At 37.7% G+C, this 24,775-nt stretch overlaps 1 protein-coding gene across 2 annotated transcripts in view; it reads right to left on the reverse strand.

Moving 5' to 3' along the window:
* The window catches only part of ITIH5 (inter-alpha-trypsin inhibitor heavy chain 5), a 103,245-nt gene extending 79,059 nt beyond the window's left edge, over window positions 1-24,186 (reverse strand). The window contains exons 1-5 of one of the 2 annotated variants that reach the window (XM_003342007.4): window positions 23,894-24,186; window positions 15,785-15,832; window positions 8,578-8,741; window positions 7,515-7,616; window positions 6,128-6,378 (exon numbers count right to left, since the gene is read on the reverse strand). In XM_003342007.4, coding sequence (XP_003342055.2) covers window positions 6,128-6,378; window positions 7,515-7,616; window positions 8,578-8,741; window positions 15,785-15,832; window positions 23,894-24,001 — 673 coding nt within the window. In that variant the 5' untranslated portion in view covers window positions 24,002-24,186. The remainder of the gene's footprint in view (window positions 1-6,127; window positions 6,379-7,514; window positions 7,617-8,577; window positions 8,742-15,784; window positions 15,833-23,893) is intronic. The other variant, XM_056799434.1, reaches the window with a different exon arrangement.
* Between the last annotated feature and the right edge of the window lie 589 nt (window positions 24,187-24,775).

Consider the following 24,775-nt stretch of genomic DNA (forward strand, 5'->3'; position numbering starts at 1 on the left):
TTTATACCTTTCCAACAAATGTTCTGGTACTAGTCCAAACCCAGTTTGATTTCTAAACTCAGTTTTTTTAAAAAAGGCAGCAAAGTTCAGACAAAATCAAAACATCCTGTTTCATCTTACCAGAGTGCAGGTTCATAGAAACTGTAATGTCTGAACTTTGAAAGCAACAAGAATGAGAAGTGGGGATAAAGGCATTAGTCTGCTGCACCTGCCATCTTCTCTGGCCCAGTTCATTCTTATTAAACACTCCATATTCTGGGAGACAAACTAGCCTATATGATTTGACACAACTGGTAAATTAAATTACTTTCTGAAAGTAAAGAGTTCCTAAGAGATCAATCATAGTCACTCTAGAATAATAAATCAGAAGTCCTAAGAGGTCCTGAACTAACAGTTAGCAACCTCTCTACCAAAAACAGAACACCTTGTAAACTCATAGACACTACGCCTAAATATGCCTAATAACAAGTCACTTAACCCCCATTGCCTAGCCCTTACTGCTCTTCTTCTTTATAACCAATACCCAGTATTGATTCTAAGACAGAAGATAAAGGTTTAAAAAAATAATAATAAATAAATAAATAAAATAATAATAAAAAAGCAAAAGTTGTGAGAATCAGCCAGTTCCTTATTTAAAAATCATCATAACAAGCCTGACAGTTCTCACAAATCCCCTGACATAAATTTATTGATCTACACTCCTCCAATGGCTTTATTACAACCTCCATGCAATGCCTAATTAAGTTATTATCAAATTATACTGCATAGAATTCTCACACTACCACTACAAGACTATCTCCAGGAGACACATTTCTTAAAACAAAGGTTCAGGGTAGCTAGAAATGTTAGTCTGAATGTCAGAATATTTCTTGTCCATCTTCCTCCCAGTCTTGACCATCAAATTAAAATTTATAATCAGGGCTAATCCTAACAATGAAAAATTATATAAGAAATAAAGACAATAAAAAGCAAAGTTATAAAGTAATATTCCCCCTTTACCATACCTTTTCCCCATTTCACCAACCATCAGTGTATGATTAAATTTTCTCCTTCTCCCTCATCAAGCTTCAGAAAAGGACCCATTGAATCAATTCACAACAAAGTATAATTGGCTGGTATGTTTCAACAAGTTGTCAATCTTAGAGGTATACATTTCTTAATAAATAAATAAAAGTGAATAAGAATGAAACTCAAATGGTAAAATTTCACACATGTTTTGGGAGTTCAGATACCAAAAATCCCCATCAGAATATTGCTAACAAATGTTCATCTAACCCTTGCTTTAAAATTGCAGTAAAAGGTACCCCTCCCAGCCATTACCAAAAATTAAGTGTTTGCCATGTTTGGGGGCCAAACAAAGTGCTTGGTGAATGATAAAAACACAAAGTATAACTCTAATTATTTATGAAGGTTTTACTTTACATTCAACCTAACTTTGCCCTCTCTGTACCTTCAACCTATGGCTCCTGCTTCTGTACTCAGGAACCAAACAGAATAAATCTAATCACTTGAGATTACTCTTTCAAAAATCACTCCCAAAGGCTCATTTCCTGACAGCCAACTGGGAGCTGTCTCTCTAGTTTAATCAAGAGCTTCACACTCTCTAAAATGTTAATACCTTATTATTTTGTGATTACATCCAGGATGTTGACACCCTCTATGTATATAAATGATAAATAAAACAAAAACCTGGTTTTCTGAAAAGACTAATAAAACTGACAAACTTTTGATCAATCTGATTAAAAAGAGAACAGAAAACCCAATCAACAAAATAGTAAATGAGCAAGGTGAAATCACAACAAAACCAGAAAAAATTAAAAGAATAATCAGACCACATTATCCACAGTTATATGATAAGAAAACTGAGAATACAAAAGAAATAAAGGAATACCTTCAAAAACATAAAATATTGAAAGTGACAGAACATCAAACGGTTATCAAAAACAACCCAATCTCAGAAAAGGAAAAAGACAACTGTAAAGGAACTAACTACTGAAGAAAAAGCTGATTTTGATGTGTTCACAGGAAAATTTTATCAAATTCTTAAAGAAAAATTAGTATCTGTGCCATTTAGATTATTCTTAAAAATTACCAAATAACTTGTGAAAGTAATACAGCCCTAATATCTAAACCAGAGAAGAATAAAACATGGAAGAAAAACTATAAGTTAATATCATTAAGAAATATTGACTCAAAAATTTTAAACAAAATCCTGCCAGACTATATCAGTTTATTAAGAAATCATTCATTATGACCACGTGAGATATATTCCAGGGACGCAAGGATGGTTCAATCATAATTAATCATATTGGAAACAAAAACATTCAAAATCACATAATCATCTCAATAGATGCAGAAAATGTCTTTTAACAAAGTGCAACACCCTTTTATGCTAAAAACCCTACAAAGTATAGATCTAGAAGAATGTTTTTAAAGACATAAAAAGCATCTACCTAAAACTAAAAGCAAGGATCATGCACTAGAACTTTTTCCAATCAATATGGCAGTGAAGCAAGAATGTCAACTCTACCCACCATTGTTTGATTTAGTTCTGGAATGCTGGCAACAGCAATAAGACAAGAGAAAGACACTCTCAAGATAGAGATAAAAAAGAGATCAGTAGAGAATCAGTAAAATATTTATCAAGAGAAGTAAATAACTTCAGCTGTTACAGACTTAAAAATAAAACCTCAGCAAACAATTACATTTCTAAATAATAATAATAGGGAAATCTCATTCCAAATAAGTACAAAATGCACAAAGTATCTAAGGATTGATCTAATAATCCACCTAAAAGATTTGTATAGATTCAATTACAAAATGCTTCTTAAGATTTGTGTATATCCACCTCCAGAGAAAGGACTGATAAATAGAAATAAGGAAGACATAGTTTCACATATATACATAACTTTTTGTTAAATTATACCTTCTCTAGTGTGGGGAGGGAAAGGAAGGTAGGAGATACTTGGGAATTTTAATGTAACAAACAAACTTATTAATTTTTTTAAAAAGAAAAGACACAAAGAGCACCTTAAGGGGCTGGAGTGCACATGACTACGTTATGGCAATATAATAAAAATGGCCATATTTACCAAAGTTAATTTATATTTTTATCGCTATACCAAATCAAATCATCAAAAGGATATTTTATAGAATTTGATAGAATAATAAAATTCATTTGTAAAAACAAAAGACCTAAAATATTATGGAAACTTAATATTAATTTTTTCCCCTTTTTGGCCCCCAAAATAACCTTTAGATTTCAAAGTAAAAAAAAGTTCAGTCTTAGACTGAAGCTATGAACAGGTTTCTTCCCCTAGGCTGAGGCTAGATAGAGACAAGTTCTTTATTTATCTATAAACAAGAAGTCTCTAGGGTGGTGAAATAATTAAATGAGGTAGTCAGAGCCATGTGGAGAAAAGTGCACATGAACTGTATACCCATTCTAAATGCTGGTGGTTACTCCTGGTGTCTGGAAGACCCACCTCTTGTCCTGATTGAGATCTGAGTCCTCTAATTAGAGACTAGGAAAAGAGGAAACATGAAAAGTATAAATTGATGGAGGGGGAAGGAAGTGGTGCTTTTTCCTTGAACTAGGGACTAAGGAAAGCACATAGTCTGGCTCTGGGTTGGCTCAGTCTGCTCACTCCCAGGGGAAGTGGCTAAAAGAGCTAATTGACTATGGGATTTGTGCTTCACTCCCTCCCTCCCTCACTCACTCACATTTTGTTATTTAATAAATAATAATTATAAAATTAAGATATAACCTCCAGTAAATTTTAATCATAACAAGTCAAAAGAAGGGAAGGAAAGAGGCAGCCATGAAGAAAGAAGAGCACCTCCAGGTATTAAACTCCATTATAAGCAGTCATTCTCAGAACCATTTGGTATTGTTTAAAAAAAAAAAGACAGAGATAGTGAAATGGAATAGACTAGACCAGGGAGAATCAGAAACAATGAAATTCAATAACCCTGTATTCATAAAGCAGAAAACTTACTTAGGAAAGAAATCCTTACTTGATCAAAACTGCTAGGAAAACTAGAGAGCGGTTTGGTAGAAAGTAGACTTAAACCAACATTTTATAGTATATTCTACAATACACTCTAAATGTCTACATGATGTTAACATTAAATATCATACTATTAAAAATTAGAATAGAAACAGATCATATACCATTCATAGCTATAAATTGGAGATGTATTCTTTTTTTTTTTAACCCTTACCTTCTGCCTTGGAATCAATACTGTGTATTATACTGTGTATTGGTCCCAAGGCAGAAGAGTGGTAAGGGCTAGGCAATGGGGGTTAAGTGTCTTGCCCAGGGTCACACAGCTGGGAAGTGTCTGAGATCACATTTGAACCTAGGACCTCCCATCTCTAGGCCTGGCTCTCAATCCACTGAGATACCCAGCTACCCAGCTACCCCCTAGGAAATATATTCTTAACAAAAGAAGGGCTCAAGGCAATTGCAAAAAATTAAGTAGATAATTTAATTAATGCACCTAAGATAAAAAAGCTATCAAGTGGGGAAAAGATTTCAAATTTTGATACAAAATTTCAATACAAACTTTGTATTCAATTTTGATATGGGTTTGGTATCCAAGATATATAAATAACTAACAGATGCACATAAGGCAAATAGTCATTTTCTAATGGATAATTGATCAAAGAATATTAACATGCAATTCTCAAAAGAAGAATTGAAAAGTATTAACAACCACATGAAAGAATGCTCTAAAAAACTAATAATAGAAATGCAAATCAAAATAACCCTGTTTTACTTCATTTCCTTCAAACTGGCAAAAAGGACAAAAAATGCATTTGTCATTGTTGAAAGAATTGTGAAAAAGAGAGGCAAATTGGTGTGATGTTGGCGAGGCTGAGAAATGGTAAAACCACTTTGGAAATCAATCTGGAAATTGCAGATGAAGAGACCAAAATGTCTATGCCCTTTAACTCAGCAGTTTCACTACAGGACTTGTACCGCAAGGAAGCTACAGATAAAAAGAAATCTTCATATACAATGAAATATTTATAGTGTCACTTTTAATTTAAAAAAATGGAAACAAAGTAGATGCCTCTTAAAGTGGGAATGACTAAGTAAATCATAGCATATTAATATAATCATAATTAATTATTTTATTATATGTTATAAATATATTATATTTAATATAATTAAATTAATTATTAACATAATTATATAATATAATAATTGCTATGCTGTAAGAATTTATTAATGAGATAAAGAGATTCATAGAAAGATCTACATAAACTGATGCAGAGTGAAATAAATAGGGCAGAGGAAACAGTACAAAGTAACTACAATATTGTAAATGGAAAGGACAACAATGTACAATAAATCAAAAGTAAACATTGCAAAATTATTTGCCAAAAAACCAACAACCATAGCATAGAGATATGAGAAGATAGAGAATGTTTAACCCCATCCCCTCACAGAGGTGAGAGGTGCATGGATGTTGCACATTGCACATGTTTTTAAACACTGCCAATGCATTAACTGGTTGAACTGATTTTTTCTCTTCTTTTTCTTTAAAGATATTGTGATATGGGAAGGTTTTCTGGAAGGGAGAAGGAAAGGAGAAGAGGGAAATGATGTAAAAACTTAAAGATCAGTAAAAACTTTAACAGCACCTTGTGGATTATTAAAGCACATTCTTTCTGTGACTGCTATGTGGGATGAGGGTGGCAGAGAGGAACCATATTCCCCCCAAGCCCCCATTTCATATATGATGGCCTATCAGATATTTGAAGATAGCTCTATCAGCTCACCTTTAAATCATCTCCTATCCAAGATAAATGTAATCAGTTCTGTCAATCAGTTCTCATTGGGCACTGTCTCCAGTCCTCCCCTCTTCCTCTATTCTCCATACCTTCTAGTTGCCTCTGTCCTATAACTTCTCATTCTTCACTAAATAATTTCATTTTGTATACAAAAAATACCTTATCAATATATTTCATAAAATGGGAATCCTCCCTGCTAGCCTGAAATCATATCATATAGGCAGTTAGTTATCCTGGTGTAACATGGGCACTGCTTATAGTCCCTACCATGGGAAAGAGTGGTGACCACAATCTGGCAGGTTTAGCAGCAGAGCCACTACTTACCCTCTGCTCTCCCACTGCCCTTCTGCCTGCTATTTTGAAGCGGTGGCACTTCAAGGGATACAATGCCCGACTTTTCCAGAATATTCACTTCCACATGCAGTCTCCCCGAAAGCTGCTGAGGCCGGACACTGATCACGTGCTCATATTTTCCCAGCCTTCTCTGCAAAAGCTCTTCATAATGTAGGAAGAAGGCAGCTTTGTTCTTGGCAGGAATGATGACAGAGGCGCTGAAAGTTTCAGTCTCCTTCTCCCTGTAAAAACAGGACAAAGCCACCATAATACTCACTTCCCAGCACTCAGACATCTTCCCCACAGAGGTGTTTCCCCAGCATCCCTCATCATACTCTGTCTCTTTTTTAACTAGGCTTCCAATAAGAATAGTTAAGGGGGATCAGAAGAAGACAAGAAACTTGAAGAAGAAAATATTCAGTGATGAAGAGGGAAAGTCAAGGGGCAAATAACAAATATTGGTCAGTGGTGAAGGGAACAGGATTTGTCATTCATGCAGATGGATATATAGTTCTGTCTTCTCTGCGATCTATAATCTTAGAGAATTATGAAGAGTTGGTCAGTCTTTTCAGTTGACTCAACTCTTCATGACCCCATTTGAGGTTTTCTTGGCAGTTACTGGAAGGGTTGGCCACTTCCTTCTTCTGACAGACAAGGAACTGAGGCAAAGGATAAGTGACTTGCCCAAAGTCACACAACTAAAAAGTGTCTGAGGCCAGATTTGAACTCAGAAAGATGAGTTTTCCTGACTCGAGACCCAGCACTCTATCCACTGTGTAACCTAATACCCATAGTTCTCTCTTCTCTGCAACTTATAGTCTTAGTCACATAGAGTAGTACTAAGAGGCTAAGGGACTTGCTCAGGATAGCACAACCAGAATGTATAAAGCACAAGACCTTAATTCACGTCTTCCTCATTCCAAATTCAGTTCTCTCATCACTACTTAACATGATCTCTTGTCATATAATGCTATCACATGAATAACAGAGAAAACAAAAGCCACATCTTTCTCTTATTTGTATCATCCTTCAGCTGCAGGAGAAACAAAAGCGATGACCAGAGAAATTGAATTTTAAACAGTTGGCAGACAGCTAGAAAGACCTGGAGTCAAGGTATGAATTTCCTTTCCTACTCAGCTAAGAATTCTAAATGGCTTTTGATATCTTACACAACTTTCAAAGTGGTACAATATTGGCTTTCCACAGCGGGTAAGGGATAGTGGATTGATGAAGCCATTAAACTGATAAACTGGGGACATTTTGGCAGAAGACAGGACTAAGAGAGAGAGGGAAATTGAATATAAGGAGGGTGGGAAAACCATGTCCACTTCAAGATTTCCCAAATGTAAAACTAACCCTTTCATTAAATGGTACTTACCCATTATCTTCCAAGGTTTTATTGTTTTGTTTTTTTGCCCTATCACCACGTATCTTTCCTTTTTCTGCAACTTCCCCTTGATAAACCTTGTCTCCAACAACCCTAAAACAGAAGAGAGAGTTATCTTACAAACCTGAAGTATTAGACAATTTGAGATAGAGTGCCTGCTATGTAACCATAGCAACCTTAGAAAAATATTTTTATTTCCCTCTTCAATGTACAGAAATAAAAAATTCCCGGATCCTATCCATTGATTGCTCGTATTTCTCTTGGGCAATTTGGAACAGGTCTGAATGGCAAGACTCAACCCATAAAGTCTAACAAATGCTGCAGGAGCAAATCATGCCATCTGCCTCAAATTGGATGTGTACAAAAACAGGGTAGGACCAAGAACAACCATCAAAAAATAGGCACTATTTTGGACCTTTGCCCAGACCTAAAATTAAACCCCCAAACACCACCCTATTTTGTAAACCTCTTGGGTTCAGATGAGAGCCAAAAACAGATCTGCCACTCTACATGGTTTAAAGCAGTTTCCAAATCTCCTGGTATGCCATAAATATACGTATATGTGTGCATGTGTGCACGTACAAAATTGTTATTTAGATGTTTCAGTTGTACCAATTTTCATGGCCCTAATAGTGTTTTCTTGGCAAAGATACTAGAGTGGCTTACCATTTCCTTTTCCAATTCATCTGATAGATGAGGAAATTGAGGCAAACAGAGGTCAATGACTTGCCCAGGGTCCCATAGTTAGGAAATATCTGAAGCCAGATTTGAACTCGGGGAAAATGAGTCTAATTCCAGGCCCAACACTCCATTTGCTGTGCCACCTAGCTGATATATGTATGTGTGTGTGTGTGTATATATATATATATATATATACACACATATATAATGTTGATATCATATTGTATATTTATATATCTAGTGAATATATGTATGTATGTACACATACCCCAGCACTGCCATCCATTCCACTGCTGTCTAAATCATCTATACTATTTTAGGCTGCCAATATGACTTTCATGTGAAGTTTTTGATCATTTTTTGTGCCACCTACATAGTGAAGTTGGTAATGAAGGCCGCAGCTGGAATCTGCATCTGAAATTCAACTTCCTTGTCCTCTGATGCTCTATTCAGCAAGCCACAGGAAACCATGGTGAAGGCATAACGAGAGATAATGGTAGATTTCACTGAAAAGTGGGTCATCAAGGGCTTGGTTTTCTATGGGAATTAAAACACAACTATTGATTATTCTCCATTCTTGGTTGGTCCATAAATTGAAGAAGTATTTTTTCATTAGGGCAATCTCTGAGTCATTTGGAAGCCCTTTCTTCCTTTCCCCGCCTCCTCCCATCCTTCTATACAGGCTCTAAATCATATGATTCCTATTCATTTTGTTCTCCAGAGAGTAAACCTTGCTTTTTTTTTTTTAACTACAACCCTGTGAGATAGGCAGTATTGGAAAATCATCCCCATTTTACAAATGAAAAAATTGAGGCTCAGGAAGTTGAAATGACTGACCCTTGGTCACACAGCTAGTCAATATTAGCACTGCAATTCAAACCCAGTGTTTCTGATTTCCAAGTATAAAGTGCTTTATTATATCAATGTTGTTTTAAACTTGTAATCCAGTCTAAACTTTCACTAAAAGCTATAATCAAAGAACATTAAATGTCATAATTCAATGAAAAGAACTCTTGGTTCTTTCATCTTCAATTTAGTCACTTGTGCCAGGGATTTATCTCAAATACTCAGGTATTTTCTCCCATTCAACAGGAATGGCACTAAATCATAAAAATCTTCTGAGAATTAAGCAACAAAATACCAGAAATACTAAAGTTCTACCCCTGTAAAAAACAAAGATTTGATCAAATGAAATTTCTGAGTAAATGAATAAAGAATTTATTGTGCATTTACTATGTGCAAAGCTCTGTACTAAGTGCTGAAGATATAAGTAGAAAATTAGGACAGTCCTTACTCTCAAGGAGCTCACATTCCAATGAGGGAGAAAACACATAGAAAATTTTAAATTCCGGTTAAATGGAAAGGTTCTGTGGTCTTTAGTGTGCAGTGGCAAGGCAGATGTTAAGTTCTTTACTTTAATATTTATTTTTGAAATTTCATTTCCATCAATAAAATCATATGAGCTTCTGGCAGTGCCAATGAGATTGGTACATGAAAAAATATTTCTATGAAAAAGCTTATGAAAGTCTACAGAAAGTTTCCAACCTCATCTATGACAGGGTTTATTCCTTCAGCACACATTTGTTAAGCACTTGTATGTAGAACAATATGCTAAATGAAGAGAAATACAAAGTTTGAATAAATTATAGTCCTGGCTTTCATTCAGCTTATTTAATTCTAATAGAAATATATTACTCACACAGATCACTGCATCCTACCACATGACCAGCTAAATGCCCTAAGGAGCTACCAAACAAAGAGCTATGTAAAGCCTGAGGGGGAAACCAACCAGAGGAGTCAGGAAAGACTTCATCTGACATATGAATTGGGTTTTAAAGGCTATTTGGAATCAATAGATAAGCTGAGGGAGAGACATCATTGATGGTTTAGGAAATAGTGAAAGTAAAGGATGGCACTGAGAAAGCACAGAGCACACTTGTTAGAAGAAAGCAAACAAATTTGCTTTGAGCACAAAATGTATGGAGGAGAAAAAAATAAGACAGGAAAGATAGTTTTGTACCAGGTTACAAAAGTCTTTGAATGCCAGAAAAAGAAGTGACATTTACATAAACCAGAATGGTTTCTCAGTTATTCTTGATGTTGAAGCATTTTTCTGGACCCTTGCCTTTCCCCTCACCTTCCCAGATCTCCTCTTCCAACTCATAATCCCAAGCATACACTGGGATGATAGAGGGTATGGAAGAATGACATCATTTCTTCCCTGAAGGAATGAACAATCAAATGAGGTGGGGGTGGAGGGGAACAAATATCTAGAAATTAAATGCTACACTGTGTGTAAATATCTTCAGAGTTTAGAGAAAACGATTCCTCTTTCAGGAAGGTACTTTGTAAGTTATCTCATCTAAATACTTCATTTTATATATGAAGAGGGGCAGAGATTTATCTAAGCTCACATGGACAGTAAGTAACAGAGACAAAACTGGAATCCAGGTCTTCTGACTCCCAGTACAATGCTTTTTCCACTCAATGATACTGCTTCCCTAGAAAGCGGTGAGAACTACAGTAAGCAAAAACAACTTTGTAGAGGAAGTAGGACTTGATGGGACCCTGAGGCATATATAAACTATAGACCAGATTAGAAGGAAGGGAAGGGCATTATAAGAAAAGGAAACACATAAGCAAAGAATGGGGGTAGGAAAACTGTGATTTTGAAAGAGGGAGCATGAATAGAAATGGAGTGCATATATTAAGGGATAGGTCATGTAGGTAAAGAGACACAAGAGCACAGAGGTTCTTGAATGTCTGGCAAAGTTTAAATGAAGCACTTCAAAAGTATGTGAGAATGAAGGAGCTATAAAACTGTTGCCTAAATCATCTCAGAATGAGCATTTCTTAATGGTACAACACCCTTTCCATACTCTCATTTATTTATTATTTCTTTTTTTTTTTTGGAAATAAAAATGGAAATTTTGGGTGGAGGAGGTTCTTCCTGTGACACGATATAATTTCTCCTTCATTATTTCCTATGAAAGTTAAAACAGATTAAAAAGCAGTATGACCTTAGGAATCAGGGGACCAAAGACCTCAATATGGTCTCACTCAATATGACTCAAGTGAGTTATTTTAAAATCAAGTGACAAGAAGTTGACCTGAATTGTCCCCAATGAATTCTTCTAGGCCCAGGTTTCACTAATTTTCTTCTTTTTAAATTGGATAGAAATCATGTGGGAGCTTGACTTGTGATTGCATCAATAGTAGAAGTTCCCAGAAAAGAGAGGAAGAGTTGGGTTTGAAATTCACCTTAGACCCTTATAAGCCATGCAACCCTAGGAGAGTCACTTTATTTCTCTAGGACTCTGTTTCCTCATCTGTAAAATGAGAAAGGTTTCTTCTTACTTCTGGGATCAAATATAAAATCCTCTGACCTTTAAAACCCTGTATATAATCTAGCCCCTTCCTATCTTCCCAGTCTTCTTATACCTTACTACCATAAAAAATACTCTGTGCTCCTGTGGCATTTGGCTTCCTTGTTGTTCTGCAAACAGGACACTCCATTTCTAGATTACAAGCATTTTCAAAAACTGACTGTCCCCCTTGTCTGGAACTCCCTCCCTTTTCATCTCTGTTTCTTGGAGTTCTTGGATTCCTTCAAGACCCACCTAAAATCTAAACAAGACTTTCCTCTTGTTCCTTAACACTAGTACCTTTCCTCTGTTAATTAGCTCCACTTTATCTTATCTGTATCCTATTTGTACACATGTACACAGGTTTGCACGTTGTTTCCCCCTAAAAATATGGCAGCTTGTTTTGTTTGTTTATTTTTGTACCCCCAGCACTTAGCACAGATCCTGGCATATAGTCACTGGAAAAGTATTTGTTGACTTGTTGACTTGGGAATAGCAAAATCAGGGGTCAGGAGGAGGAATCAAATTCATTGAACTCTATAAAGTCCCTTCCAGTTCTAAAATCTATGATCTCATTCAGTCCAGGACCTTCTCTGAAGTTTATGGTCTTAGTTGCCTAGTCACTGAGTGGTTAACTGAAGACACCCAGGCAAGACCTAAAACCAGGTCTTTCTGGCTCTGAGGCCATCCCCTTATCAACATGCCAGAATACCTCTCAGTGTCAGTCTCAAATGGGCATTTTTAGATTTACTCTGCTCTAATTTAAAGACACATTATTGGGCATTAGGCTTAAGTGTCTTAAGATGATGATAATAAAACCACAATATCGCTTCTATTTTAAGTTAAACATAAAGAATACCAGATCTATAGAGAGGAAAAACCAAACTTTTTCATCATATTGTCAATAACCCTAATGTGCAACTATAAAACAAATAATTTCACATCTAGGATCAGTTTCTACGTAAAAGAGTGGTATTTTTGCATTCATCTATTTTATGTAGAGAAAAACATCTTCATTTCTATGAAGAACTATAGAAATATGATTAGTGTTTTAGATATAGATTAAATATAGCTATAGATATTGGCATGGATATACATTAAGACCTATAGAGAATATATCAAAAGCCTTAGTGCAGATTTAAACTTATTAATACATTGTTATACTATATCACATAAATTAATAAGTTTAAATCTGAACTGTGGCTTTGGGGACATTCTGTATATGGCAGCATGTGGCAATATGGTGGATAGAGTTTGCCTTAGAGCCAGAAAATCATGAGTTTGATTCCTGTCTCTGACAGATACTGACTATATGACCTTGGGTAAGCCACTTACTCTCCCACTGATCTTGACAACTCTCCAACACCAAAAATGGCAGAATAAGTATAAATCTGTACTGGACTAAGAGGGACTTAGTTTCCCCATATGGAAACTCCCTATACCAGTGAAACCTGATACACACATACACACATGCACACACATAAACGAGTATGTATATATGTGGTGTGTTTATATACATATATATTTATAATGGTAATATATGCATGTTTATGTGAATATGTATATATGTGGTATTTTAAGTATATATATGTGTATGTCTATATATGCATGCATGTATATATTCCTTTCTATACAATATATGTATAATTATTTATACATGCATGTAAATGTATGTCTATATATGTATCATTAGTTGTCTTCTTTAGGAGAATATTTAGAGTGAGTCACAACTAAACTTATTTTCTTATGTTCAAATACCAAAACTTGAGCAAATCTAGAGGGAAAAGCAGAGTTAAAGACAAGGTAGTGGCTGACCGAAAGAAAAGGCTCGTGCAAAAATGTTCATAGCAATACTGTTTGCAATAACAAAAAAACTGGAAAGAAAATGATTGGAGAATTCCCAATGATTGGGGAATTGTTAACAAATGTGAATGCAATGGACTGTTACTGTAGGGAATGACAAGTATGAAGAAGTAAAAAAAAGCATGGAATGGTTTGTAAATAAGGCAATGGGAAGAGAATAGAGCCAAAAGAAGACTATATTTTGTGACTACTACAATGTGATATGTAAATAAATGTTTTAAAAAAAGGCAGCAAAACTCTAACCAAATAGAATGGTCAATTTTAGGTCAAAAAAGATAAAGGGCGAGTCCATCCTTTCCAATAATAGAAAGGCTGTTTTCAGGAAATATATTCTTCAAGGGAAGGGAGGGGGGCATTTAGATATTTATTAGGAAGTGTCCATTATGTCAAAATTGCATCACTAATTTTTTTTAAACCCTTACCTTCTGCCTTGGAGCTCCAAGGCAGAAGAGTGGTAAGGGCTAGGTAATGGGGGTTAAGTGACTTGCCCAGGGTCACACAGCTGGGAAGTGTCTGAGGCCAGATTTGAACCTAGGACCTCCCATCTCTAGGCCTGGCTCTCAATTCACTGAGCTACCCAGCTGGCCCCCATCATTAATTTTTAAAAGAATGACAAGGTTCATTTCTTTCTACTAAAAGTTAGCTCTTTCAACTAAAGAAATATTTATTACTACCCAACCATCTCAGAAGATCAGTCACCAGGTGACGAATGTCTTTAGCCAGCACGATTTGAGGAGACTACTGGGAAGGGATTTGTTTGCTTGCAGGGTCTTCCTATCTCACACCAGCTAGAAATGCAGTTATCACTCACAGGCTTAGGCAAGAAAGACTTGACTTGCTCTGCTTTTCTGACTTGGGCTAGTTCACCCCTCCTTAGGCAACATGATAGCCCACCAATCCCAGGGTTCACCAAATTGATGACAGACTTTGGTTGAACACCCAATGAGCTTTAACACCCCTGAAGCTCAGATCTTCCAGCCTCAGCCTCCTGAACAGCAGGAATTATAAGCATATGTCACCACCTCTGATTTATGAAAACCATTTACTAAAGCTTATGGGGTTGGCAAGTGTAGCAACAATGGGGGACACTCATAAAATAGAGGATGTTTCTAGTCTAAGTACCCAGTACTGTGCTAGGTGCTATGAAGGACATAAGAAAACACTAAGTCCTTGGCCTTTAATGATAATAGATTAACAGAGTAAGAGAAAGCAAGTTAATGTCAGATAAGCGCCAATGATAGTGTGCAAATAGAAAATTTGATGCACCTGAACTACATTTACCCAGCATCCTTTTATGTGACGTCCTGATGTTTGGGGATGAAATTTTGCTGAATTTTGGGCTTTGGAGGCTTTTGCCTCGGTAAAGCACTGCAGGTGTGGGTCTTTGGGCTCTGTGCTCTGCTCATTAGGATGAATTAACCCCTTTCTCTCTCACTTTTGTTATTATTAAAATCCTATAAATTTAAATACTTGGAGTATTCATTCATTTTTACTCTCACAATAGCCAGCCCCAAAGTTCATATCTGGAATGCCAACCTTCCTGGTGTCAGGTAGCTCTGACTACCTCATTCTAAGGGAGGCCCAAGGAGAATCATGTCTTCTTTTTTTTTTCTTTTCACAAGTACTAATAATAATAATACTTAATGGTAAAACTCATAATATAATATTTGCAATGACAATCATAGGGAAAATCTTTCCCTAAGGGAAAAAGAAGAGACTCATACTGGACATTCCCAGAATTTATTTTTTTTAAAAAGGCCCTAGAGATTGATGGAACTTCTCAGTGTTTTGAAATGATTTATCATTGAGTACACAGTAGCCAGTAGGAGATGAGTCCAGAATAAGTTATTAGAATTGCTGGAGGTTATCCCAAATTTCCAATCTGTTAACCTCCAGCATGCACTCAAATTCTTACCCAACTTTCATCCCATGAAGCTTTAGCCTACATCTGTGGATGCTCTGTTTGTTTACTTCACTAAGAAGATTTTGTTGTTTTAAACCCCGAAGGGGATTGAAGAGAAAATGTTAAAAGGAAAAAAGTTTCATATTTGGTTATATGTTTGCAAGACAGCCTTTGAAATCCTATGTAGTAGATTATTTTTTAAGTGCCTTGTCCTTACTTCCCCACTGATGCGATCTGTTCCTTTGCCAAAAGGGAAAGCTTACATCTATTTTTTAAAAGTTCTATAAAACAACAACAGCTTTCAAAGCTTAATACTATCAAACTCTGGCATTAATTCATCTGCTTCTTTATATGTTTTCAGGGAGCTTTAATCAAAGGCAGGGGCTAGTTCAAAGGAATTAGTACAGTGGAGGAAATCTGCTTTTCAAATGCCAAATGAATATACGTACCAGTCTCTGTTGTAGTCTGACCTGTCTTGGGACTCGGTGTCCAATCTGCTGAAAGTTTAAAAAAAAAAAAAGACGTATGAAATATGATCACAAATGACTGATTAGATGCTTAATATTTATGGGTTAGTTTTTGATCCTTTTCTTAAAAACCACTTTTTAAATTCAGAATACTTCTCCATTGTCTTTGGGTGCCATATGGATGCCATATTAGTTGCCAGAAGTTAAATGAGCTGTTATCTAAAGCTGGACCAGAAAAAAGACTTAGACCCAGATGAATACTTAGCTTGTAAGGCAACATGTAACATTGAAGATGAACATTATTTAATTTCTTTGTTGCCTTGAAATTAATACTACTCTGACTTAAAAAAAAGGAAAAAAAACAATCATTACTCTTACCTTCTGACTTAGAATCAGTACTATGTATTCGTTCTAAGGTAGGAGAGTCATAAGAGTTAGACAATGGGATTAAGTGACTTGCCCAAGGTCATACAGCTAGGAAGTATCTGAGGCCAGATTTGAACCCATGACCTCCCATCTCTAGGGCTGGCTCTCAATCCACTGAGGTACCCAGCTGCCTCCCACAAATATACAAATGTGAGCCAATACTGATAGTGCTGTGGACAGACCCCAGAGTCTGCAGTCTAGAAGAGTTCAAATCCAGCTTCAAATACTTATTAGCTTACTAGTGTGGCCTTGGGCAAGTCATTTAATCTCTGTTTTCTTCAGTTTCCTCATTGATAAAATGGAAACTATAAATAACACCTACCCCTAACAGTTGTCATGAAAATTATATGAGAAAACTGCAAAGTGCTTTGCAAACTTTAAAATGATATATAAATGCTGGCCACTATTACCACCATCAATGTTCTATTTCAATTGCTACTGAATATGGAACATTAGTAGTCCCTTCAGGGTTAATGTTGGACATACTGGATAAAACAGTATGACAGAGAAGCTTGATTCAAAAAAAACTTCCTGACCACTGAAGCTAGCCAAATGTGGAATAGGCTGCCTTTGGAGTTCCCCCTCAGGAGGTCTTCGGGCAAGGGCTGGATGACCCTTGTCTGGTATGTGGTAGAAAAATTCTTGTTCAAGAATGAGTTGGACGATATAGCCTCGGAGGCCCCTTCCAGTTCTGAAATTCTGAGACTCTCTGACTGTGTCACCTTGGTGATAAGACATTTTTGTAATAAAATGATGACAACAACAATAACTAACAAATTTATAAATATGTAATATTTATAGTATTTTTGTTTTACCAGTCAGATTGCCCACATTCATTTGTTTGGAATTCACAACAATCTTGTCAGAAAGGTGCTATTGGTAGCCTCATTTTATAGATGGGAAAACTGAGGCTTAGGGAGAGTAAGTGGCTTTGCCAGGATCACACAGTTAGTTAAGAGAGACAAAATTCAAACTTGGGTCTCACTGACTGCAAGTCCAGTATCATATGCCACAACCTATCTGTGAAAGGTCAACATTATGTTGGAAAATGCTATGCAAGTTAACATGGAGCCATCTCAGGAGAGGGGAGCCCAGGTCAAGATAAAGAAAGGAAAGAGATGAAGTATTTAAACTGCATCCATACAGATGCTCTGTGAGAACTATAGGGAGTATGGTCATTTTGGATCTTCAGAATGGGGTAGGAGCAGTGAACATTCTTTAAACACCTGCAAGAGACCAAAGGAACAGCTATTCATCCAGTTTTGTTCCGACATCTCGTCTTTTTAACTATAAAGTTTTTCTACCTTGAAATTGCGGGAAAGGCCAGAACCACTTAAAATTTCTCTCTGGTTGAACAGGAGGGCCCAACACCCCATGGGAATTACATGGAGCTTAATTGATCTAAAATATTTTCTTTGAAGTCTCTCCTTTGTAAAATATATTTTTCTGGTAAACAGACTTCATAGAGAACAAGAAAAGTAGGTTCTTTGCTTCTGAGATGACTATCTAAGTCTCTCTGGGAGATCATTATGGCTGTACTTCAGGCCAAACTTAAAATAAACAGAATCAAAATTTGCTTGTAAAGGTAAAGTTCTGGTTAACAATTTTTTAATGGACTTGATACATAAATTCTTGGTGCCCATTGAAACCAGGTATGCAAATGGTGGCGATCTCTTTATTGCTAGGTAAATATTCAATTTTTTAAATTGAACAAGCATTATTCGGGAAATACCTACTATTCACAAAGCACAGTGATAAGTACTAGAAACACAAAAAATGTCCCTCAAGGAGCTCTCCTTTTATTGTTGTTCAGTCATTTTCAGCTGTCTGACTCTTTGTGACCCCATTTGTGTTTTCATGGCAGATGCTGGAGCAGCATTTGCCATTTTCTTCTCAAGCTCATTTTCAGATAGAGAAACTGTGGCAAAAAAAGGGTTAATTGACTTGCCCAAGATCACCCAGCTAGTAAGTATCAGAGGCTGGATTTGAACTCAGGAAGATGAGAAAGGCCAGAGTAAGTGGCCCTGGAAATGGCCCTTAGGGAATGAAAAGATTCTAAGAGCCATAAATGAAGTCAGGTCATTGCAAAAACCCAGAGATATTACATGGGATACCAAGTTTCTCTGATAAATCCTTACTCTAATGCATTATGGTAGTAACTTTGGATTTCCCAAAGTTCTCTCAGTGCAGCCCAAGCTTTGACAATTCCTAACAAGCTAGATGGGCATCTAGGTCAGGCTGGTGACAGACATCTGTGACTCATAGGACATCTGTTATCTAAAGACAAACCAAACTAGGTTTGGGAGACTCCATACCAAGCTGGTGGACACAAGATTATCATGGTCTTTCCACTGGGTTGGTAGAAGATATACCCACACAAACAAAATTACAGATCTTAAAAGAAACATTCTAGTGAGTAATTTCCCATTGCTTCTACTCATCAGTCCTCCAACAAGATGGCAGAGATCATGTTTAGTCCAGACAAGAAAATGAGGAATGACATGCATTAGTACTTTGCAGATTAATGGAAAAGATAAGGATACGACTTGACCTGTGATTTCACTTTTTATAAAGGAATCTCCTGGGTGAGGAAAATCCCTCTACCACTGCTTGGTAAATAGACCTGGTCACTTACTCTACAATGTATAGTCCAGTCCCCCATAGCACTAAGAAGTTAAGAAATTTACCCAGGGTCACATGGCCAAGTATATGTCAGAGGCAGGATTAGGACCCAGGTCTTACTGTCTCCAGGACTAGTAGTCTATCCCCTATACTTCATTTTTATGTCCTTCCAGTACAATGAAAAAGAGAGGACTGTGTTTGGTCAGATGGGTAGGATTCATTAAGCTATTTGGGCAAACCACCCTAACTGGACCTGGAAATGATCCACAATAGCTGTGGATGTGTCTTCAGATGGGAGATCAGCAAAGAAAAGGTTCCTTTATAAGACCATAAATCATGTGTCAGATGACAACAAATTCACTGGAAGAGAAGTTCACTGTGGTCAAGGAGAGCTTGGCTTAAAGGAGTCATCCTGAGCCCCTCATTCAGACATATCTGCTCAACTCGCTGAGTCTTCTCAAACTCTACCTCCACATTTTTCAGACTCATTCCATCTGCTGCATTCAAGCACCTCCCTCATTGAGACCATCAGGGATGACTGCAAACCTTCTGATCAGTCACCCTGCCTCAAGTACACAAACCAAGCACACACATTTTCCAAGGAGCTGCCAAAGAGATCATCTTAAAGCATAGATAGGTCTGCCCAGGTCTCTCCTCTGTTTAATAAGTCTACTGGCTCCCTGTTACCCTCTTTGGCATTTCAAGCTATTATCAGCCTGTCTCCAATTTACTTTCCCAGTAGTATAATATATTAATCCCATTCAAACTCTTCAGTATTGCCAGCCTGCCTTCCTGTTGTTCATCCTACACAATATACTATCTCCCTTCTTGATTTTTCACCATAGGCTTCTCCACGTACCTTAAATGTATCCACTCCTCACCACCACTTTTAGAATCTGAAATTTCATTCAAAGCTCTTCCCAAACACCACATCCTGCTTTACCAATCCTGCCTAATTGCTGGTAGGAAAGACTTCAGACGCCTCATTTTCAAAGGATTTAGACTGGATGATCTCTAAGGTCCCTCTGGTTCTAAGAGTCTAAGACAATGGCAACCACAATGACTACACATAAAGGATTGTTTTCCAATCAGTTGTGTGCCTGCTGCCTACTGACACCTCAATCTCTATGAATGCCTGAATGACCAAGTTTTTCCCTCTCATGGATCAGAGCTCAGGCAGTAACATAGGAGACAGAGGGAGGGAGGGAAGGAGGGAGAGAGGGAGAATGAGAGAAAGAGACTGAGGAAGAGATAGAGAGAAAGGGGGATGGACAGAGGGAGAGGAAGGAAGGAAGGAAGGAAGGAAGGAAGGAAGGAAGGAAGGAAGGAAGGAAGGAAGGAAGGAAGGAAGGAAGGAAGGAAGGAAGGAAGGAAGGAAGGAAGGAAGGAAGGAAGGAAGGAAGGAAGGAAGGAAAAGAGGGAGAAAGATTTATCACCTCCAAAACTTGGGTGTGGTCCCATAGAGGAAAACTGCATAGGGGATAGGGATTGGATAGGGCATTCTTGTCCATGTATGAGTTAGACTGAATGAACTCCAGTGATCTTCCTAACCTTGAGATTCTATAATTGTATGACTATATAATAACCTAGTGGTTAGCATTCCTCCTGAGAGAGTTCATGACCCAACATGGTGGGAGTTCCCAAATAGAGTTGTTTCAAATTTGAAACCTAACCAAGGACTAGAGATTACTGGCCCACTGAAGTTGTCATCTATCATCTGTGTCAAGAAAGAATACAGCCACAGTGGTCTGGACATATTCCAATTTGAGTAATTACACATCAACCATGCAAAATTTTTTCTTCAGCTGGCATAATATTTCTACAGGTTGTTTAGCAGTTAACTATTTTTCTTTGGGAGAAGATACATTTTTAGGTTAGAATTTCAGATCATTTCTGGGGAGATAAGAAGGATACATCATTAATTTGCCCATAGAAAATTACTATTCACTTTTGTGCCTTTGGGAAAACAATAACAAGAAACAAAGTGACTCTATAATTTGCCTACTGTCAAATAGCAAGTGAGTGATGAAATTGGAGAGAGAGCCCAGTTTTTCCACTATGACATGCCACCCCTCTAATACCAAAATATTTCTGACTTCCTGCTGAGGAGCTTTGCAAGAGGAATTGGTGGGACTCAGAAGCACAATAACAATCCAGCAGAACTTTGGAGAGAATGAAATTTTCATTAAGAATGAAAATTACCATGTGTTAGATTCCAAAGCTTTGAGAATATTGGGGGGAGGGGGGTGTACTTAAACTAGCTTATCATCCCAGATTTCTCAACATTCCCACACCCAGACTAGAAAAACACTACTACTCAGAGCTCTTTAGGGAGTATTATAATTTCCAGAGGTCCACTCCTTCTATTGCAACTTTTCCATTAATCTTTCTCTGTGTCTCTGTCTCTCTCCCTCCCTGTCTCTGTCTCTCCTCCCCCCACCCAGAAGTATTCTCCTCATACCCCTAGGAATTGCATGTAGTGTTATTTATCCTTTAAAGATTAGGACATCCATTGAGCAAATGTAATATAAAGACCTCCAACATGATGCCCAACAGATTTTCTCTTCTGTCATCGACTATGGAATACAAGGAAAATCTCTGTATTTTTTTCCAAAATGTAACTGTTGATGACCCTTAGTGTGGCATAACTTGTTTTAATATCCATATGTATATAATATTTTATATTTATATTCAAATAATGCTTTATGCTTTTCAAAGAACTTTTACATCCTTCATCTTATTCATTATTATTGATGATCTTATAATTGCAAAAAATTATTTTTACTATGCTGGCAGCTGTATCCAATGAAGGCTTCCTTTTTACACATAAAAAAACTGAAGATATTATATCATAAAATATCACATTTGACAAAAGATTAGAATAGCCAGTGTTGGCGGATTTATTGAAAGTCAAGGAAAAAAGAAAAACAGAAAGACAAGCACAATAGTGCATTGTTGAACTGGCCCAACCATTCTGAAAAACAATTAAGCAATAAAAGTGAATTAAATGCCTGTACCCTTTGACCCAGAACTTCTGATGCTAGATGCAATACCCCCAATGAGGTTAGTGGAAAAGAGAATTGTCTCATATACATGAAACTATTTATAGCAGAACTTTTTGTAGTAATAAAGAACTGAAAACAGAGTAGATGGTCATTTGACAAGGAATGGTTAAACTAATTATGGTAGAAAAATGTAATCGCAGGCAATCTCCCTAAAAAGGAGAGAGCACTGGGCATGCAGTCAGGAAGTCCTGAATTCAAATCTGACCTCAGACTCTTCCTCATTATATGACCCTGGCCAAATCACTTAATCTCTGTTTGCCTCAGTTTTCTCAACTGTAAAATGGAAAAAACAATAGCATCTACCTTGCAAGGTTATTGTGAGGTTCAAATAGATAATATTTGTAAGAAATGCTTAGATCAGAGCAGCAAGGTGCCTCATGGATACAAAGCTAGGTCTGGAGATGGGAAGTCCTAAATTCAAACTTGACCTCAGACACTTCCTAGTTGTGTGATCCTAGACAAGTCACTTAGTCCCAGTCACCTAATCCTTATCACTCTTCTGCCTTGGAACCAATAAGATTCTAAGACAGAAAGAAAGGGTTTTTTTTTTAAATGCTTAGGATAGCACCAAGCACATAGTAGGTCTCCAAACAAATGCTCATTCCTTCTCTATCTCTCTCCAGAGAGGGAAGGAATTATATAAGATATGATGAATATGAAGAATTCAGAGAAGCAAGGAAGGAATTATATTAACCAATACAAAGTAAAATAAGCAGACCCAGGAAAAAATATATACAATGACTATAACAATGAAAATGGAAAAAAATAACACCAAGCGATAGAAACTGAATGCTTTGAAATCATAATATCCAAGTTTGGCCCCAAAGATATGAGAAGATACTTCTGGCTTCTCTTCAGAGGTAGGGAATTCACTGTATAAGAAACACTGTATATATTATAAAACTTTTTTAGTAGGTTTATTAATTTGGCTGAATTTTTTTTTGTTTTATTTTGGTTTGGTTTCTCTTTAAAATGTTTTATTATAAAGGATGGCCCTCTGGGACAGGAAGAGGGAGGGATACATTGGGAAATGTAGGTGTTGTAAAATAAAACATATCAATAAAAATTATTTTAAGAAAACACTCAAAAAGTCATCTGTTAAGTATTAAATCTATATTGTATCTGTTAAATATTAGACCTAAGAAGCATTGGGACCAAATGCTTATTGTTCCAAGTTATGAACTGTTAAAGTTGGAAAATGACTGTAGAAATCATCTATTCTAACCTCCTCATTTTAAAGACTGAGGAAACTAAACAGAGGTTGAGAGACTTGCTCAAAATCACACAACTTAACTTAAATTCACTTAGTTAACAACAAAATCATAGCGCAAATACAAGACCCCAAGTCTCTTGATTCTTATTCTAGGTGTAGCTATCTGGTGTAGTTTGACAGACAAAGTTTTTCACAACCCTAATGAATGGGTGTTATGTTTTCCCCACTTTTCAGATGGGAAAAATTAAGGACGGGGGTTGGGAAGAGGTTGGAGATATTTCTCAGAGCCTTACATGGGAGCGATCAGACGAGCCTAGCCTCCAATGCATCAAATAAGAAGCCACATCTTAGAATATAATGAAGGATTTCTCTTACTCCAGAATCATTATTTGGGGTTTAAAAACTGCCACGACCCTGGCAGGTGAGTTGGGCCAAGAAGCAATTTGGGGGCTCTCCTGAACTTGGAGTTCCGTACAGAAATGGAGGATGGGGAGGAGGCGCAGAGAGGGATCCTCCCTGGAGAGACTGGAAAAAGTTCAGAGACATCCCAGCACGCACGACACACCTGACCAGCGGATTCAGCAAACTCCCCAGGTTAGAGCCCCGGGGAATAGGTAAAGGCAAAGCTGAAGGACCTGCATTTGGATTTCTGAGAAAGTTACACAAAGGGCGGGACTGCGGAATAAACTGTCCTGCTCAGGACAAGACTAATCGTCCTTGGTCCCCACTTGGTCCTCCCCACCCCAACAAAATCCCCGCACTTACTTGGTCACCCCACCATAGCGCCTCTTCCAGCTCCTCGGCCAGCGCTAGGGGCTCCTGCTGCCCGCCACAGAGGGGAAGCCCCAAGCAGAGTCCCAGGATCAGGAGCATGTCGGAAGGGAGGGAGACAGCTAGGAATCCTGGAGTGGGAAGCAGCAGGAGTGGGAAGCAGAGGGCAGATCCGTGGTAACTGCCCAAAGCAGGGAGATTGGGGAAAGTAGCAGCGGCAGCAGCACTAGCAGCTGCACCTCCCGGCTCTGGCTCCTCCCTGTCCTTCTGCCAATGCCTCCCTGCAGGAGAAGAGGCGGCCCCAGCACCAACTGAGTAGGAAAAGCTCCCCAGGCCGCCCCCCCCATACCCCGAGACTCCCAACGCTCGCAGCTTTGACCCCCGCCCTCTCCTCACTCCACCTGGCCTGACCTAGCCCCTCTCCTGAGTCAAAGCCAACCTCAAGACAGGGCAAGGGCAACCCGAGAGGGATACTCTCGGATTCCGAAAGCGGTTTAGGTTTGGGACTTAGGGGCCCCTCACCAGCTCAACCAAGAGGGAAAAGGACAAAGCTTGTATGTCCCTCCCCACACCCAACACCGTGATCAAGGACATGAGTTCGAATCTCAGCTAGGGCACTTAACTTTCTGTGTGACCTTGGGTGAGTGGTCAGCTTCCTTATCTACAAAGTAAGAGCTTTAAACTAGGTGACTTAAAAAAAAAACAAACCTTCCCTTCTGTCTTAGAATCGACACTAAGTATGGGTCCCAAGGTAGAAGAACTGCAAAGGATGGATAGTTGGGGATAAGTGACTTGCCCAGGGTCACACAGCTAGGAAGTTGCTCAGGTTAAATTTGAGACCAGGACCTTCTTCAGGCTTGGCTCCCTATCCACTGA

This window comes from Monodelphis domestica, chromosome 5 (assembly GCF_027887165.1).
Source record: "Monodelphis domestica isolate mMonDom1 chromosome 5, mMonDom1.pri, whole genome shotgun sequence".
Taxonomy (NCBI): domain Eukaryota; kingdom Metazoa; phylum Chordata; class Mammalia; order Didelphimorphia; family Didelphidae; genus Monodelphis; species Monodelphis domestica.